Source organism: Alternaria dauci, chromosome 5 (genome assembly GCF_042100115.1).
Source record: "Alternaria dauci strain A2016 chromosome 5, whole genome shotgun sequence".
Taxonomy (NCBI): domain Eukaryota; kingdom Fungi; phylum Ascomycota; class Dothideomycetes; order Pleosporales; family Pleosporaceae; genus Alternaria; species Alternaria dauci.
Window position 1 is genome coordinate 1,998,368 of NC_091276.1, and position 18,998 is coordinate 2,017,365.

At 52.8% G+C, this 18,998-nt stretch overlaps 4 protein-coding genes across 4 annotated transcripts; 2 read left to right on the forward strand and 2 right to left on the reverse strand.

The window, feature by feature from the left end:
- Nucleotides 1-8: 8 nt before the first annotated feature.
- ACET3X_006141 (uncharacterized protein) lies at nt 9-1,704 on the reverse strand (the record flags this gene model as incomplete). Its single annotated transcript, XM_069452320.1, has 4 exons — nt 9-1,081; nt 1,138-1,209; nt 1,261-1,612; nt 1,660-1,704. The coding sequence occupies 4 exons, from the start codon at nt 1,702-1,704 to the stop codon at nt 9-11; spliced, it is 1,542 nt and encodes a 513-aa protein (XP_069306501.1).
- Nucleotides 1,705-4,344: 2,640 nt separating this feature from the next.
- ACET3X_006142 (uncharacterized protein) lies at nt 4,345-5,589 on the forward strand (the record flags this gene model as incomplete). Its single annotated transcript, XM_069452321.1, has 2 exons — nt 4,345-4,347; nt 4,414-5,589. The coding sequence occupies 2 exons, from the start codon at nt 4,345-4,347 to the stop codon at nt 5,587-5,589; spliced, it is 1,179 nt and encodes a 392-aa protein (XP_069306502.1).
- Nucleotides 5,590-11,303: 5,714 nt separating this feature from the next.
- Nucleotides 11,304-15,290, reverse strand: ACET3X_006143 (uncharacterized protein). The gene is made up of 5 exons (XM_069452322.1): nt 14,808-15,290; nt 11,876-14,747; nt 11,808-11,819; nt 11,674-11,697; nt 11,304-11,612 (listed from the first exon to the last, which is right to left on the reverse strand). Exons 1-5 carry the CDS (start codon nt 14,990-14,992, stop codon nt 11,511-11,513), a joined length of 3,195 nt encoding a protein of 1,064 aa, XP_069306503.1. The 5' UTR covers nt 14,993-15,290; the 3' UTR covers nt 11,304-11,510.
- Nucleotides 15,291-17,773: 2,483 nt separating this feature from the next.
- On the forward strand, nt 17,774-18,695 carry ACET3X_006144 (uncharacterized protein; the record flags this gene model as incomplete). The annotated part of the gene is made up of 3 exons (XM_069452323.1): nt 17,774-17,977; nt 18,044-18,444; nt 18,500-18,695. 3 exons carry the CDS (start codon nt 17,774-17,776, stop codon nt 18,693-18,695), a joined length of 801 nt encoding a protein of 266 aa, XP_069306504.1.
- Nucleotides 18,696-18,998: the final 303 nt, after the last annotated feature.

Consider the following 18,998-nt stretch of genomic DNA (forward strand, 5'->3'; position numbering starts at 1 on the left):
TCTCCTACTCACTCAGGATTGTCGCGACTCCATACTCTAGCCAGTCCCTTGAAGCTGTTCATGCGCTCGTGTGAATATGTTCGTTCGGGCAGACATCCGATTGTTGGTAGTGCTGTGACTTCATCCCCCAAGACGCTTTGTCTATCGTGAGACCTGACCTGAGCGCCTGGAACTTTGCGTAGTTCTATAGCGTTCTTTTGATGTCCATAGGGCGGTTGGGAGAGTATGCCACCCACGTCACTGTAATTACTTATCGCAGAATTCAGGCGGCGAGGACTAGTTTGCGCGTGTAAGGAGAAGTGTGAAGCGAGGGGTGATGTTGCAACCCAAGGCCAGCGACCGCTCATGATACTCTTCCTGGACCCATACTGAGGGTCACTCTGGTCGGCACCCAGCGAGATCCAACTGCAGCCCGAACGTTGGTGCCATTCCTTCTGCGACGGTTGCGCTAACGGGAGTGCTTGCTGTGGATCCGAGTTACTCTGTTTCGATTGCTTCGAAGGGTGGGTAACATGGGAAAAGAATTCTTTGACGCTTTTAGGCAACAGTTTGACCATCAATATCCGAATGGACGGTAGCGATACGCAAAGGAAACCTGCCGCAAGTTCCAGCTCTGTCCAGATGGTGACAGGGACGTAGTCCCATGTAGGATCGACGGATATCTTGAACTTCGTCAGGGTGTGAAGACGAACGACAGTTGCAATGCATCCAAAAGTGCCAATAGCAAACATGAAGCCTACCGCAATCTTGCGATAACGTTTCATCTGCAGTTTTCGGACGAAAAACAAAGGCAATACCAGGAGGATGACGTCTTGTGCAATGGCACTCGCGGAGTTTGCGTAGGCGGTGGTCTGGAGGTCCGAGCACTTTCCTTTCACATCCCGATTCCAGAAATACTCAACCGGCTCGCATACGAAGATGGTCAAGAAGAAGATCAGGATCGAGTTGATGATGAATGCGGCCAGAACAACATAAGCGGAGATCCGAAAGCTTGACGAATGGAAGATCTCGAGGTAAAAGAGGACCAGGGAGATCTTGATGAGGCCAAGAACGATGACATAGGTCGACCAGCATACAAAGACTGGATGTTGTTAGCATATTGGTGCGCCCGAGGGCAACAGGTATGATGGAACGCACAGTAGCGGAGAACGGGTAGTAACGCTCCATCCTCGAGATTCCACAAATGTTCGCCAAAGCCTCGTTTCGTCACTATATCGTGTCAGCCGTGGTGTACGCTAGGTAACGGGTGTATCAACTTACTGGCGAGCACGCACCCTACAGGTAGAGCGCATAATATGATGGCAAGGATAACGATATAGTCGTCCAGCGCAAGCCTTTTACTCACTATCTTTCCTGCAATCCGAAGGCATACGGAGACAACGGCAATCGAATATATGATGCCGGTCCACATGAAGATATTCACTCGCTGTGATTCCTTAGAGAGATTGCAAAGATCGGCCTGGACCCTAGCGGTCTCCGTACTGTCCTGCATGGTGCAATTCGCAAGCATGCATGTCGACACACTTGCCGTGAAGTCGGTATTGCTGCAAATGCACGCAGCATCATCCAGGGCACAGCCACTTGCAGGAAGGAAGGATATCATGCAGAGAAGCTACATGTCGTTAGCAGTAATACGAGACATTGTAGCCGACCACTTACTCCGCATGCGGGAATATCAGCGATGCCTAGCTCCCTTTTATCCATGTAGCTGCCCGACGCGTGTACATGGCCGAAAGTCAGAAACAAACAAATGACTGAAATCAGCGCATGAAGATGCATATCGCAAGCGGTGACTGCACGAGATCGTAAAACAGACAGAACATGAAGCCTGGCTAGCAGCACCGGCGACTTTTCATCAGGATAGAGGACGAATGGGTCTAGGGGGTGCGGCGCACTCTAGTGCTGCAAACTGTTTCTTCTGATCCCCCATCCGATACGGCTTGCAAAGCGTGTTTGGGCTCAGTGTAGTGCCCTGATCATGGAGCCAATCATGTGAGATGGCGATCCCACCACAGCGCAGCCGTGATGTTGAGCTCTGACTAGTCTTGCGCCGTCGCAACGGCTTGACTCGTGATTGACCACGACACATGGGCATGCCGCCCAACGCCATCGGCAGTCGTTGGGGCTATTGCGCATTATCCATGGCGACTCTGGCTCTCTACTGCAGGGACAAAGCTTGCGTTGCTGGTCTAACGGCGCGCCTCGGCTGTTCACGCCTTTGCCACGCGATATTAAGACGGCTTCGTGGATTAGTGATAGGATCGATGGTTCCGGAGACAAAGAGGGTTTGCGCTAATGAAGCTGTGGACAGAGTTCGCCATGCCCATGCGACGAGAGGCGTAGAGCTCGACAGCGACAAGGTAAATCGAATGCGATGCGACACGTCTGATAACGTTGCGAAGACGGGCGAGTATGTAGAGCTGAAAACCTTGCAGTGGCGGTACAGCGGCTCGACTTGAAGACGCGCAAGGAAGTGGAGTTTGTGAGGGAAGGTTGAAACAGGAGGGGTTGGGGAAAGGAGAATTTCATGTGCTTACATCATCGCCAACGCGATCTGGGGGAATGTCGCGTCCCAAGTCCATATGGATGCGGCTCCGTACTTTGCCATGCAGTCTCATTGAAGTGTGTGCGAAAGTTGACAGACAGGCAACCGCTCGCTATGGCTGATCGCCGCATGCATAACTCTATGGCAAAACCTCGGAGCAGATGACTTCCCAGGTTGTCGCTGTCCGTGCCGATCACCTTCCATGGAACCCAGATTCTGCCCCGGCCCTTAGGATTCCCACGTTCCTCGGTAACGGCTTCGCATACGTGCTGCCCGATTTCTCCCTTGTATGGTGTGGGTCGAGTGGCTGACGGTGCCATTGATTCGAGAATCCGCTGCACCCTAGCCGCATTGAGGAATATCTCCATCCTGCTCCTATTGAGACATGTGCGGCAGCTCACACAAAGTTTGAAGACGATCTGCTTCTAGGGGTGCCGCGCTTTCTGAGTCCACACAGCTGGACTCTCTGACATGTGTCGTCGGCCTTTGGCTTCTGGAGACACTCTGCATGTTTCACTATGGTCGCAGCTTTATTGGAGAAATGCTCGAAAGTCGTCTGCCCTACCAGAGACTCTGGACACACATTGGCACGATCTGGTCATGTCCAAAGCGCATCAGGAGTGTGAGGAAATGTTCTGGTGCTATGCTCTCGGAACTCGGCTACATTACTGGACATCTTGCGTATTCTTTATAGCGATCTCAGGTTTATACAAACCCAACAGTAACGCTAACGAGTGCCTGTGACAGAGCAGCTTGGTTTTTTTTAAATCATACTCCAGTCGCTAAATTCTAATCTAAAGGTATACACTATTGGTTTCATAGAGGCTGTTGCTTTGATAGAGACCAAGTCGCCTGGAGAATTGAGGAAACAGGAAGCTTCTGAAGCATCCCGTGTCAATGTAGGCTCCACAGCGAGGTTTGGCAAAGTGGTGGTTTCTGATCTATCTAGTAAGCAGACTCACATATACAAAATCACATATACACATTCACATATACACATTCACATATACACATTCACATATACACATTCACAGTTGCCGAACCCAGCAAATTAACACCACAAGAGTGTAAAGTCGCTGTTTTAATCTCAGTAGAGGCCTACAATATCGCAATAACTACTATCTAGGTAGGGTTGAGCTTTAGGAAATAGTTGATTGTGTATAGCTTTAGTTCGCTGGGTCTGTCGTCAGAGTCACCGCTGTACCGTAATTGCCACCCGCTCAACTGTAGTTTGGCGATAACCTATGACCGACAGCGAGCTACTCACGACTTCCGAAACCCACATGTTCCATACGCAAAAGGCTCTCATCAATAGACGTACCACACATCAGAGAATCGTGTCAAAAATGTATCCCCTGAGGCTAAACTGTCTGCCGGACGTCTTGCGAATTCCTTACAGCCATCTGGGATTTACATCACACAAATGCTAACACCAGCAAGTGCCTGCGTACAGAGATGCTTGCTTTCCAAGGCTTGTTCTGGTTCCTAAAGTCTGCCTGAAGGTATACACTTTTGCGTTTATAGAACTGAAGTCTTCTGGAAGACCAAGGAAACGGAAAGCTTTTAGAGCTCCTGTTGTTAGTGTAGGCGCCACAGTCAAAGTTGGGCGAGGTGATGGTGATGATATGCCTAATTCGTAGACTCACGTCTAAAACCTCACTTTCATCGTAAGTCTTTTCAGTCACTGTCTTTCCATCGGCATCTAGCGTGGGGCACAGACCAAACGTGTCGCACGTTCAACCTACAAGACTGCTTTTGCGTCCTGCTCTTCTACTCCCCCAACCAAGCGAGCAATCACCATGGTACGTATCTTTTCTCTGGCCCTCGACGCTGTCCATTGGTGTTGATCATAGCTAACGTATGCGCAGACTGACATCCCGCTTCCCCCGTCGCCCTCTGGGCAAACCAAGAAGGAGAAGAAGGCCGCCGCGAAGTTACTTCGCAAGGGCAAGAATGTACCTCTGCCGCAGTCGGACGATGCTGATCTCATCGTTCAACACCCTGAGCAAGACTCCGCTCCTTTGGAGATGGAGTCGACCTCAATTTTCGTCGGGGGTCCTGGTGCTGAAACGGCTCAGGACGCTGATGGCGACCTCATGGCTCTCGGGCCTAAGGATACAAGCGACGCGGCTGCGGGCTATGTGCCCAAGGTCGACCAGCCTGAGACGGAGGGATCTTCGGACGAGCCTTGGCCGTTCATTGTCCATCCGTTTCAACAAGACTCTCTCATCCTGTATGAGAGAGTTGCGGCCTTCAACCACTTCGAGCGTACGGTGAAAACCGATCGCAGAGAGTGGGATGAGGGCCCAAGAGCTCCATGTGAGCTGTGTGGGAGGAAGCACGGTCCTCCGTGTGGTACTCCTGGCCAACTTGCTGCGCTTCGGAGCGCCCTGCTTGAAGGCAAGCAGCTTCGCAAGGAATGGTCCGAGCAAGGCGCTCAACCTCTGGGTCTTCCTCACGAGGAGATGTTGGAGGGCGAGGTGCACATGCTCGACAGCCATAGAGGTCTGACCTCTACCACTGCCAAGACCGCGTTCTGCGGTATTTGCGCAAAGTACCACCCTGGTGGCAGGAAGGGATGCACCGTCCCCTTCTGTACCAAAGGGTGTAACCGAAACCATCAGCCGTGGGTGGCTTGTGGCGCGGCGGAGCAACGCTTCGCGCTCGTCAACAAGCACCGCAATGGTGGTAAGGGCAGGAGTGAGGAGCCGGCGCCTGCGCCTTCGACGGCAAAGGCTACGCGTGGCCTCGATACCGACAAGTTCGGTATCTTCTACGACTCCATCGGCGACGACCCCACCGTTGTCCGAGATGCTGCAGGTCTCTTCAAGGGCCTATCCAAGAAGAGGGCGGCAGAGGAATCAGCTGAGCAGGCTGGTTCAAATAAGAAGGGCAAGAAGAAGGCAGGAGGTGAGGGCTCCTGTCAATACCCGAAGCCTACGCCGAAAGGTCCAGATGGACCTGACGACAAGGGCAAGGGTAAGGCCAAACCCAAGAGGGGCGGCGCTTCGCGCCTGAACGGGAGTATCTTCAGCCATCGCTGATAGATTCGCCATCACCAGAGGAGACAACCTCTTTAAAAAACAGGCTCGGGAAGCTCATCCTCCGCGTCGGTCCGGGCGGGAACTTCGTAGACTTCGGTCTTCGATGCTAAACTGAGCATTACTTTGTTAACTATGACCTCTACTATCGTCGTACACGATAAAGCTGATTCGCAAGTTAGGTTCACCACGAAGACGAACTGAATTTCTCTTTTGACCGCACTCCACCCTTCGACTGAACATCTCTTCCCCTGGCCTATAGTTCAGTTGCGGCTGTGCGAACTGCCTATGAGACATGTACTGACCTTACGACTTTGCCTCTTTACACGATTGTTGCCAAACAACACGGCCGACCTGGACGAGCATGGCAGCGAAACGGCAAGCACCCAATCCATACCACCAAACACAGATCATCGTCACCGACGTCTGCGCCTCAACCCAAGGAGGCGCTCGATCAGCCCATCTACCATCTCTTGCGCCCTTTCGACGTCAGCGGTCGGACATGCGGGTATATCCTCTGTACATAAGATGTGGTAGAAATGTTTGGAGTGCTAGGGAGGACAGAATAGAGAAGGTGGAGGTACACAACAGATATAAGACACTTTGCCTTGGACAGCGTCTGGCTGCATCCCTTCGCTTGACAAGTCCTGTTAGTTTTTAGCAAAACGCATTCACCAATAACACGACCAGATGCATTGCCTTGATCATTCTTACCTGTGCCTTCGCTGCAAAAACTGGTTTAGTGACAGAGTTCAACAATGATACTACAAATAGCCATGAAGACGCCGCGACTTTCCAGAACCGCATGAAGTTCAGGACTTTAGTTTCGACCTATCTATTTTTAAATTATATACAGCTGCATATAGTGAAAGTAGATGTTTGGGAAACACACCTTTACCGCGATTTATTAGTGTCATCCAACAGTGTTGTGCTGTTGTGCTTGCGTCTTTTTCCAGCACGTTTATCCTTTGAATAGCTATGAAGACTAGGAACGATACGGAAGCATGGTAAGAATCGGTCTCCATATACGCGTGCTTGTGTGAGACCTGCCTTGAGTGACGGAGATTCGCCTTGCAGATGAGTCCGGCACCAGCTTGAGTTTACCATTCCATACTTTTATGCACTGATTGAGGGGCAATACGCCTGCTGCACTGTTCGATCAATGGCATGAAACCGCGTATGTCAAAAGTGAGGTTTGAGGATGCAACGGCTGTAGATGATGCACTACAGATCAGAAAACGAGGAAGCCATATCGGACACATCTCGTCACGTCTCTTGACAGAGATCGAGCGCTTTCGGAGGCGGCGGAGATGCTGGTTTTCGAGGCTGTGGGGCGTGCCTTCTCGTTCAGGTCGAGCGCGCCTGCCCATTGTTGTTTTCCATCCTATTCGGGTTCAGCGCGCCTGCCCTCGAGGCAAGAGCAGCGCCAGGACTCACCAAATGAAGCTTGACCTGGCGAAAATCGTCTCTTCTCTTTCCAATAACACCTGTAGCTTCGTGGGTACCATTCTAGCAGCCAAAGACAGCAGCTAACATAACCGCAGTTGCCCTTCATCTATCAGACGAAAGCACGAACCTACAACATGCCTCCCGTCCGGCACAACGCACGCAAGCAAACGACACTCACGTCATTCGTGAAAGTGAGCAATCGGAAAGAACATACCGGGGGTGGTGAACCCTCAAGTCCCGTCCCAAGTCCCGTCCCAAGAAGGTCTTCTCGAAGGAGTCGTCCGGTAGTCCTTGACTCTGACGATGACTTGGATGAAGATACTTCCCCGTCGCTCACAAGGTCGTCATGGCGGCTGCGTGAGAGGGAGTATGCTACGGCCTCTATTCCAACCCCAGTAGCAAATGCATCAGCAAATGCTATTGATACGCGATCCTGTAACAGGGCTCTCGCACCATCTGATGTCCCTGAAAGCGAAATGCTGACGGGTGACGACGATGATATCATCGCCGAGATTGTTGCAGGGCTAGCTGCAACCATTGACGGAGATGAGGAAATGGACGAGGAAGCTGAATACTTCCCCGGCCCAGATCCTAATATTGCGGATGAGTCCGAGGATGCTATGTGCATTCTCGCACCGTCTTCAAACCTCGAACCCGACGACGCTGAGGTCGATCCAGATTTTGCGCGTAAACTGCGTGTTGTCTTGGACGGCTTTTGCGAGTGGGGTAAGAGTATAAGTCATGCAGACTTTGTTGCGATGCCCGAACAGGATCGACCATTCACCTTCGGGGTATGGAAAGTCCTGCGAGCGGTTAGCGTGGAATACTTATTGGGTTTATACCTTTATGCTATTCCAATCCAGGTCCAAGAGCTCTTCTCCCAAAAGGAGTGGTGTCTCGAGGACTTGCTTTCACTCCCACAAGTGAAAGATGAGGAAGCCAAGGACCAAGGAATCTATGGGAATTTCCCTTCTGGTAACTTGGCCTTCGCTTCAAAGATTGGGTGTGAAGCTTACGTGGGGTCGACTGGTAAGCTCTTGAAGCGAATCAGTGAGCACCTGAATGTCTCTTCGAGATATACCGTCAGCGCACTACCCGATTGTCATCGGCGCAGTTTCCACTACACGACTACGTGTCGTGTAAGTGTTGACTGTAATTTCCGAAAGCTTGCTGGGTTCAAGCGAGATATGCCAGTAGGCTATCTCATACTTCTGGAGAGCGCCTTCATGGTACTATTCGGAACGTACAATTACCCTGGTTACTATACCAAATGGGCCACGTGGTCTTCCTACAAGTTGGCCAAGGATATTCGAGCACGTCTCGACATCCCGGCTATACCATGGAGGGGACTCAATGCGTCGTTACCCCTACGTCAGGGTTTCACCGCTCGTGGTTCCAAACTACCATCAGAATGCCGCAACCCAGAGTGCAAACTGATGACCTATTCGCGCAGTAACATGCCGGATGGACCTAAGCACACGCGCGTCCTTGCTGATCCCAAAAACCCGTTGGGTGGTGGGTATTTTTGCAGGCGCTGCGATAGCTACCGCGAACGCCGTGGAGTGTTGCCAGACAACGCTTCGCTGGTCAAGCTCACTACTCAGTACAACCTAGAGGTTGCTAAGAGTGATTTGCGCCAAACTGGCCAACCCGTAATCTGTTGTAATTGCAGAGGCGTGGAAGGCGCAGATGGTGCTTCAAACAGCGCCAAGGGCTACGGAACTAGACACATTGCTTCAAATGGTCAAGTTCACTGTAGTGCCTGCTATGCGTATTTGCGCAAGTATGGTCGTGAGCGCGACCCCGCTTGTGAGACGAACAGGGCTGCCCGCGAACAGATCAACGCTGATCGTGCAGCTGGCCTGCCAGTTCACTGCGCGTATTGCCACAAGGTTGAACCGACTGGTATCACGAAGCATTGGCGTGTTACCAGGAAGGCCAACTTGGTTTGCGACTGGTGCTACAAGCATGGCCACAGATGAGGAAGTTCAGAAAAGTAGTCATGTTCTACTGGTCTGCTCGATACTCAATGGTCTTACTTCAATCATTGAAGATAAGATATCACGGCAAGATAGTGATGATCTACTTGCCGGTACGGTGTGGGAACCGTATGGGCTGACGAAGTCGGATCTGCTACCTCCTCGCGTAGAGCCTTTGTGCTCTCGGTGTTGCCCGGAAACAGCTCTAGAATCTTATCTAGAGGCTGGCTAAAGCAGAACGCATCTCTTGAGCTGACCTTTTCTTTAGGCGCTATTTGGATCATAGGCGATTGATATACGGACGTCGGGTTGGTAGGATGTGACTCCAAAAGGTGGTGGGGTGTTGGAAGAAGTGTACATGGGTGAGGATGCTTCATCTGATAGTGAGGATAGGGTGGCGCGGAGGTAGTCGGTGGTATTTTTGAGGTCAAAAAGAGAAGTGATGCGTATCCGAAGACCTCCTAGGAATACTTTGGTGCTTGTGGCTGTGCGTCCCACGTGCTGTGTAGACGGTAGTATAATCTATGGCTTCCAGAGTGTCGGCTTGTCGTTAAGCTCTTTGTAAGCCTTACCACTGCACTCTGTGAGACCTTAACATGGCATTCATTCCTCGCGACCATATTTGTGTAACCGCACATCGTAGAGGCAGCGGATGCGCGTACTACCTGGTGATTTCTTAATGCCTCTACGATTCGTGGTTGCGCGAACAGGTCGTGAGGAGTAGCCAGCATGTGAAGGTCTGTGTAGTAGTCGTGCTATGGTTCGGTCGCTTTGCCTGGCCGAGCAGTGTGCAACGGCAAAGCTTACGAGCTTACGAGAAGCTTAACGACAAGGCGAAACTCTAGAAGCCATAAATTACACTACCCTGACATCAAGAGGCAGCAGAAAGTCGTTGTGTTGGCGTATGTTATGTTTGACCGAGTTGTTCCGGCGTTGTGGCAGGGGTTGAAACCAAGCACACACGGCGCGACTGCGTAAACGAGAGGCACCTGACCTGGATCTTCTCGAAGTGGTAGAATGGTGTCGTTGCTGTGTCGCGCCGGCGCATAGTTGAGCGTCGTAGGCAAGTCTTCAAATAAGGCGCTCAGAGGATGCGCGCGCTACCCGGTGGGTTCTTGATGCCTCTTGATAGCTCCTGAACAAGCTCTTCGGGTTTGATGGAATAATCGCTGCTTCGTTCGCGATAGGTATGGAAGGTTTCGGTCGTTCGGAACTTGCGAAGGAGGGCGTGGTGGATTTCGATGGCGAAGGCGGAAAACGCAGGTCGTGTCCATCTCAGTTCTTGATGAAACTTAGGCTTTTGCGTTGAAGAGGTCGCGGTTGGCAAAGGGCGTCGCAGTGCCTGGCGATGATGAAAACAGGAGAGTGTTCGCCACATGGGCCCGCCGCTGTGATCGGCCGGTAATCCGGGGAACGCCTTTGGCACTAACAAAGATAGCGTGCCTCGGTTGCTAAAAGACCGTCACCCCAAGTTTCCACGAGAGTGTGAAGGTCGCTTTTTCGGGCTCCTAGGAGGCCTACTGTAGTGCGATAACTATTAGTTTTACGCTTTAGAGAACGGTTAATTGTGTGTGTCTTTGGTTTTAGTTCGCTAGGCTACGTTCGTCTGAGTCACCGACTGTACCGTGGTTCTCGGCATCCACGACGAGAGCGCAGAGTCGCTTTCCGGTCTCCTGGAAGGCCCACTGTATTACGATACTTATTGGGTTGGGCTTTTGGAAACGGTTGATTGTGTGTATGGCTTTGGTTTGGATTTGTTCCAAGGTTGGTTCTGCTTCGTCTGAGTCACGCAGCCCCAAGTCTACCCAGGTGCTAAATAAATTTAGCGACTCGACCCCTTCCATCTCATCACCACGAGTGTGTAGGGCTGCCTTTGAATCTCCTGGTGGAGATATCGTAGGACAATAATCATTGGTTATGCTTTGGGGAATGGTTGATTATATGGGGTTGGTGTTAATTTGCTTACCACGACGACAACCACGCCGATACCCACCGGACGGCCACTTTTGACACACATGATATCGAGGTTAGATTCAAGTCTCGGATGTACAGCATTTCTCTTCATAAGAGCCTCCTTGTATACAGCACATGTAGGTTTTAGAAATCGTAAGTGGCTCGTTAGTTATCGGTCATCGCCAAACTATAGTTAAGCGGATAGTACTTACAGTACGGATTTGCGATTACGCGCACTGCGAATGTGTCAAATGAAGAGGGTATAAGAGGTGACCCTAGTGGGAGGTTGGATTCATGTACGAGAATACAGTCAAGCAAGTCAAGAGCCAGGCAAAGTGAAATGTGATGGGAATCTATTTCTATCTTCTACAGATGCTGATCCGCAGATGCATTATGAAGATTTTGATGACCAGACGCCGAGCAGAAACCGTTAACATTACCACATAATGTCATGAGGCCGACATGCTGTCGACATGCACCCCGGGCCCACGCGAACCCCAAAACTAAAACCGGAAAGGAACTTTTTCAAAAGGACAAACACCTCTACTCGTCCTCGTCAGAGAAGACCTCCTCACCGCGCTTGCGGCGCGCCATACGGTCCTTCTTCTTCTTACGCATCTCCGAAGATGTAAGCTTGGCCTTCTTCTGCAAAGATAGTCAGTACATGTCTGGTATGGGAAGGGGGCTGAGCTTGGTGGAGACTTGCCTTCTGTGACGCAATCTTGTTACCCTGTATAACAAGTTAGCATGTATTCGAACGAAGATAAGAAGGGGAAGGGGAGGGGGAGGATGAGGAGGTGGGAGGGTCGGGTAGAGATAGAACTCTGGGGAAAAACTTGCCATGGCATCGAACTGGCCGGTTAAATTAGCATATATTAAGCAGTATATTGGATGGGATGATAACTTACCTTCTCCTCTTCTTCACCATCGTCCTTGGCAAGACGGGGACCGGCACCCTGTCCTTGCACCCAGTTGTGACCGGAAGGTGTCATGCGACCGTCCATGACAGCCCAGACTTCCTCAGTGAGGTTGGCAGTGAACTCGGCAGAGTGGGTAATGATGATGACACCACCCTCAAAGGTCTTGATAGCCTTGGAAAGGGCACCAAGAGAGTCACGGTCCAGGTAGTTGGTGGGCTCATCGAGAACGATCAAGTGAGGACGCTGCCATGAGCAAGCAGACAGGACGACCTTGACACGCTGACCACCGGAGAGACCGCGCATACGGGAGTGAGAAACAAGCTCAGCGTCGAGACCGAAGTTGGCGCAGTGAGCCTCAATCTCCTTACGGACCAGGGGACGGAACTGACCACTGGCAAGAGCCTCCTTCTGGTCAACCTCGGCGACCATCTTGGCGTGGGAGGCCATGATCTCGGAACGGGGAATCCAGGCGTTGTCAGCAGACATCATGGGTGTCCAGCGCTCGTTCTTCATGCCGACGTTCTCTCCGAGAGCGAACGAACACTCGTACTCGTAAGAGTTCTTGAACTTCCTGCGGGAGTTGATGCCAATGACGCGACGCTCAGTACCCTCGATCTTGTAGATCTTGTCCATGGCCTTCTCGTCCTCCTCGGTGACGATCTTGTTGGCACGGTCCATGGTCTCACGGTCCTCACCAGTCTGGAAACGCCATTGAATGTACTCGGAAGGAGTCTTGTCGAGGTGGTGGTCGATATGGGCGAAAGCGTGCTGCTTGATGTAGGCGATACGGATGTTCTCGTGGTGGTAGATCTCACCCTTGGTAGGGACAAGCTCACCAGTCAAGACGTTGACGAGGGTGGACTTTCCGGCACCGTTGGGACCGATGACGGCAATACGGGATCCGAGCGAACATTGGAAGGTAATGTCCTCAATCTGGGGCTTGGAGGTACCCTCGTACTGGAAGCTCATGTTGGTGGCACGGAGAATAGCCTTAGCCTTGGTCTTGACACCCTCAAGGAAACCGGGCTCGGGGAACTTGAACTCCATGTCGGAAGCAGCCAACTCGTGGTAAGACTTGGCAGAGGGCACACGCTTGACGAAGTCGTCAAGGTTACCACGGTAGCGCTTAAGCTTGAAGCGCTCGTAGTGGATGACGTGCTGGATGACGTTGTTCAAGAACTTGCTGTCGTGAGAGATGACAATGGATGTGCAAGGAGAGCTGGTGAGGTAGTCCTCGAGCCACTTGACGTTCTTGACGTCCAAGTGGTTGGTCGGCTCGTCGAGCAGCAGAATGTCGGGCTTCTCGAAGACGGCACGAGCGAGCGCGAGCTTCATCTTCCATCCACCGGAAAGAGCACCGATGGTACCGTTGTACATGGCGTCGGTGAAACCGAACTCGTTCAGGGTAGCCTTGACCTCCTCCTCGGGGGTCTCGACACCGACGGCCTTGAGCTTGTTCATGGTCCACTCAAGAACGGTCATCTCAGTGTCAGCAGAGTCCAAGTCGTGCTCGACGTAGACAGTCTTGACCTCGTTCTGCTTGGGGAAACCCTCGACCTGCTCGTTGTTGATAGCGCGCATGAGGGTGGTCTTGCCGGAACCGTTGGGTCCAAGGAGACCGTAACGCTGACCACGCTTGAGACGGAGATGGGTCTGGTTGAGCAGAATCTTAGCACCGTAGGCCAAGTTGAATGTGCAGTTGCAGAGATCCTCGCCCTCCTCCTCATCGGGCTCGACAGCGCGCTCAGCGGCGGCACCGGGGAGAGATCGCTTGCGGGTCTCCTCGGTGACCTCCTTGGCCTTCTCGTCACCGACAAGGACGGCAACGAAAGGACCGGCGTTGGCCTGCCAGTTGAGAGGCTCGTAGTCCTTCTCGTCAATCAGCTGGCCACCAATGGCACCAACGTAGTTGACGACAGGGGTGAATCGCTCGTCGATCTTGATGCTGGAGGGGATAGCAGCCTTGAGGTGGTTGGCAATGGTGGAAATGTCGCCAGACTTCTCAATCTCGGGAGCCTTGCCGTTCTCGACGTGACCGACACGGATGAGGGTGTCGAGACCCTGGCGGGTCTTCTCACGAGCCTCGGGATCAGCCAAGTTCTCGTAGTTCTTCTCAAGCGCAGGCATGAGACGGGGCAAGAAAGCGGCGACAATCTGGGGGTCCTCGACAAGCTTGCACATGTTGTCGATAATGACGGCAGACTTACGCTTGATGGCAGTCTCGCGCTCGACGAGACCACGCTCAAGCAGGGGAACCATGATGGCGAGGGTGGGCTCGTGGACGTCAGTGACGAAGGTGGTGGCACCGAGCAAGTGAACGGTCTCGGGGACGTTCTCAGGCTTGGCGATACACTTGATGAGCTCGGGAATGAAGCGCTCGATATCCTTGTTGGAGATCAAGGAGCAGAGAACCTCCATGGTGCCGTAGGCAGCCTTCTTGACCTCAGGCTTGGTGTCCCACATGGCACCCGAGATGACGGGAATCAGGTCGGGGACACGGAAAGCCATCTGTGCGGGGGCGCTCTTGGTGAGGACCTCGATGCACTTGAGGTCGGTCATCTTCTCGGGCCACTTTTGTGCGTTCTCCAACGAGTGGATGATGTGGGGGATGATGGCCTTGACGGCGTTGGGGTTGGCAGCCATAACGATGGCCTCGGCGGCGGTCTGAGCAGCGACCTTGACGCCGCTCATCTTGTCACCGACCGCGGCCAGCACGTCGGGCAGGAGGGAAACGAGGTAGGGCTCGACGGCGGCGGAGACGTGCGAGTGCTGGGCGATGGCACGGATGGCGTCGAGGGCGCGCTCACGGGCGACGGCATCCTTCTTGCTGGCGAGTTGCTTCTTGAGCACCTGGACAGCCCTGGGGAAATTGTTAGAAACTGCAACGTGGCAAGCGAGGGGCAGGGGGAGGGGGACATACTTGGTGGGAGCGTCAGCCTCCTCAATGTCGCCGTTGATGAAGGTGGCGATGGCCTGAGCAGAGGCGTTGATCTCGTCCTGGGCCTTGGACACGGTCAACTTCTGCATCATCTCCTCAAGCGCCTTGAGCGACTTGGAGTTCTCGGACTTGATGTCCTTGGCATCGTGCGAAGCAGCAGGCGCCATGTTGTCGGTGATGTGTGGAGGGGGAGAGGTGTGTAGAAAGAAGGTGGGTGGAGGGGCGGCGGTCCTTATATGGACTTTGGCGGCGGGGCCTAAAAAACTTTTGGCGTGAAAAGATAGAGTGAATCTATCCGGGGGTATCTAACAACGGGCGCGAGAAACGTGACTCGCAACCTTTCTAATACCGGACGCAACGACACAAAGAAGGGAAAGTACTTTGGGTCAGCCCAGAGGGAGAGTGAGTGTGGAGAGGTGGCAGTGAAGGTTATGGAGGGGCTTTTTATGCCTTGGTGGGCTGTCTCGCTCGCTTTGAGAAATTTCTCCAGGCCAGGGCGCCGATAAGATTAGCGTGCACTCCAGAAGCGGCCCGTGCGTCAAGGAACCGGACACCTCGCCTTCTCGCAATTGCCCATGATTTCATTCGAGCCCGAGCAAACGCCAGTGATTTCGCTGTTGCCGCACTTCCCCAGTTTTTCCTTGCTTTCTGCCGATGGTCTCCTCTGTTTACTGGCGATGGCCGGGCAGCAGCATTGCCGCCACCGTGAAGCCATGTCGCAGCCCACGTTGCAAAAGCCCTCTCTATTTGTGGCGAGTTTGAGCCAGGCGCGCTGACCGCCTTCTCGAAACACCGTGACCAACGACATGCATCCAACCGTTGGGAGCCGCGGGAAATGCAGCGCTGAAGATCAGGGACTGCACTAATCCAACCCGACCGCCATGTCAGCCTCCACGCAGTACTCATATCGACCACGGCACCCATACACCCCAATATCAGCAGAATCTTCCGCCGCGGCCGTTGAGCGCAGTAGAAGTCAGCTTTCTTCTAGCTCAGTCTACATACGGGTGTTCCCATACTAGGCCGTAGCCTTGCCGGTTACTGCTCGTACAGCCTTGCCAAGTCGTCGCGCTACGGCCATTTTAGCGGAGGCTCCAGACTTATCCCAAACCACCTCCCCGATTCTGCCGAAGTCGAGGCGGCAAGCATTTCTGGACCCTTGCCACCTTGTCCAGACGTCCACCGAGCCATCACCGGCCAACACTCTGCTCAAAACTTCAGACAAGGCAAGGCCTTCCGAGGCCGCGTGCATTACGTATCAAACTTGGCCCTTTCGCTGTTGCGACACATCGGTTCAACTTTCCCTGGCTCCGGAACTAGTCATGTTCTCTGCCCAGCTGTGACGCTGACTATCTAGGCAGAAGACTCCACCAATGATTCAATCTTAGTAACATGGCATTCTTCAACACCGTCAACCTTTCCGACGTTGTGAAGTGTCGCTTCAGCCTTCAGCATGCTGCGCTCGGGCAACCCCCACTTCTTATCGATACCCCGGATTTCGACATGTCAGAGTTGCTCACAGTACGCTTGTACCGATCCGTCACAGTGCTAGTAGGTGTGCTTGTAGTGGACGTTGCAAAAGGTATCATGTGTCGAAAATTACTGCTCGACGTGTGAATCTTGCAAGGTTTTATGCTTGTGCGGATGTGTTGCAGTCAAACTCCCACTTGCTTCAATGCCGGCCAAGATACACGTCCTACTACATAACAATCTTCCAGCACATGAACACAAAGACTAATGCTGAAGACTGGACAAGCCAACTAACACCGTAGATTCAAAGACGCTTGTTCTTGTTGATGTATGCTGTTCTGAAGCAATATTTCTGCTCGCGGTTTTCACTTACTTCCGCTCTTGAACCATTCTAGCTCAGGCACGGCAAGAACATCTTGCGACATGGTCGGATGACCTATTGTATCTTAGATCAATTCTCTGATGTGCAGTACTTCTCTTAATAAGAGCCTTTTGCGTATAGAAACATATGAGTTTTAGAAGCTGTAAGTAGCTTACTAGTAGCTATAGGTTATTGCTAAACTATAGTTAAGAGGATAGCACTCTAGTACAGCTTCGCGATTGCGCACACAGCAAATGTGTAAGTCAAAAGAGGAGGATATAATTATCTTGGATCAAGAACGACTGCTAGTGGAGAGTAGGGTGAACAAGAAAGCATAATATGTGAATTTTTGTAGGTCTCGAGTAGAAAAAGCATATATGCCAGCGGAGATAACCAGCGCCGAGGAATGTACAAATGGTTCTTGTTTCGAACCAGTATGAGTGGTCACTACCTAGGTACACGACCTTTATCCAATTGGTGTTTCGTACCAAGGCTCCAGAGTAGTGCACCAATCAACCACTTCCCGCATTCGCGAACGAGTATTAGTGAGCGCACTGTCTTACAGAGGGTATGCGACGCGTTTCCATGATAGTCTTCTGGATACCTGGATGAAGAGGTGGTAGGAGTGATGGAGGAGACCTGTCGACGAAAGAACCCCCTGAGCATCAGGCAACAAGATTGCAGTAGATCCGGCTGAAGTTAATCCCGCAACCTTAGCAAGTCTTATGCCTATTCGAGATGCGGTGAAAACAGTCTCAGCTGCGCAGACGGAGCGAAGGATGGCCGGTGGTCAGTGCTGCGCCCCTCAGCCAAATCTCCGGTCATGTCCGAAGTTCCACATCACCAAATCGCTCACAGCTCAGCCGCGATGAGACCCATGTCGGATTCATTAGGCATGACCGACGTTCGTAAACATGTGGCGCGCGCGGTCAGCGCCATGCGAGAACATGTCACACTTAAAGCGCGCGTGCGATGCCGCAATCGCACTGGCTCGACCATCAGCTCTCCTGCCCCTCCCCCGCTGTAGACTCTACCGGCTATCTGCCGCACCGCTTCTACCTGGACTTTACATACCCTGTTCTTATTGATACTCTTAGAAAGTAGAGTCACGAACAACATGTCGGGTCAGGATTACTACGGCCAGGGCCAAGGCCACGGTCAAGGCTACGGCTACAGCCACGACAACTCATACCAGCAGCAGCAACAGCATGGCTACGGACAGCAGAACCAGGGCTACCCTCCGCCGCAGGGCCAGGCGTATGGACAACAACCGCACGACCAGTATGGTCAAGGACATCACAGCCCTTACCCCCAGGGCCAGGTCAGCACCCTTGCGCGCCGTCGGCGCACTCCATCTGCCATGCTGCAAGTGCTAATGTCCTCGTAGAGCCAGTACCCTCCGCCATCGCACGATGCATACGCGCAACCTCCCCAGCAAGGCTATGGTGCCCCTCCGCAGGGACAGTACCAGCAGAGCTACGACCCAAACCGCAGCACTTCTCCCTACCCACCTCAGCCACACCAGCAGCAAGGCTATCACGATCCGAACCAACAGTACGGAGCGCATCAGCAACAGGGCTACCATGACCCGCAACAGGGCTATGGTGCGCCGGCATATGGCCAACCTGGTGCGCCTGGCGGTCCTGCTGAAGGCGACCGTGGCCTTGGTTCGTCCCTCTTGGGAGGCGCAGGCGGCGCATTCGTTGGCAACAAACTTGGAGGCGGAGCGCTGGGCACGATAGGAGGTGCGCTGTTGGGCGCCGTCGGCGCAAACCTCATACCTGACAAGTAAGTTGAACACACACTCCAGCACTATAGCGGACACGAGCTGATTTGACTTTAGGAAAGACAAGAAACACAAGAAGCACAAGAAGCACGGTAGCTCCGAGCATGGCTCCCACCACGGGTCTTCGCACCACGGGTCTTCGCACCATTCGCACCACAGCTCGTCTGGCCACAGTCACAAGCACAAGAGCCATAGTAGGAGCCGTAGCAGGGGCGGCAAGAGCAGCTCTGGCTCCAGCAGCGACTCGGATTAGACGAGAGGCACGTATACTGCGTTGCTGGCTTGCAGATGCCGCGCGCATGCGGGTGATGGTAGGGTCGTAGTAATACCTGTGGAGAATCGTATCCCTATTTATAAGCCGAGCACCCACTTTTCCACGTGCGGGCCTCATTGCATCGTATTCAGATTCCAGTTTGCCAGATTGGCTGCTTTGTGATGATAGCGGGCTTGACAGTCTGATATGCATCGGCAATGAGAGAACTAATGCCCTGCTTTCAGATGTGGATCAGACCCTGTTCGCCCAAAGCAGTTTGGCGTGCCACCAGACAGCCCTTTT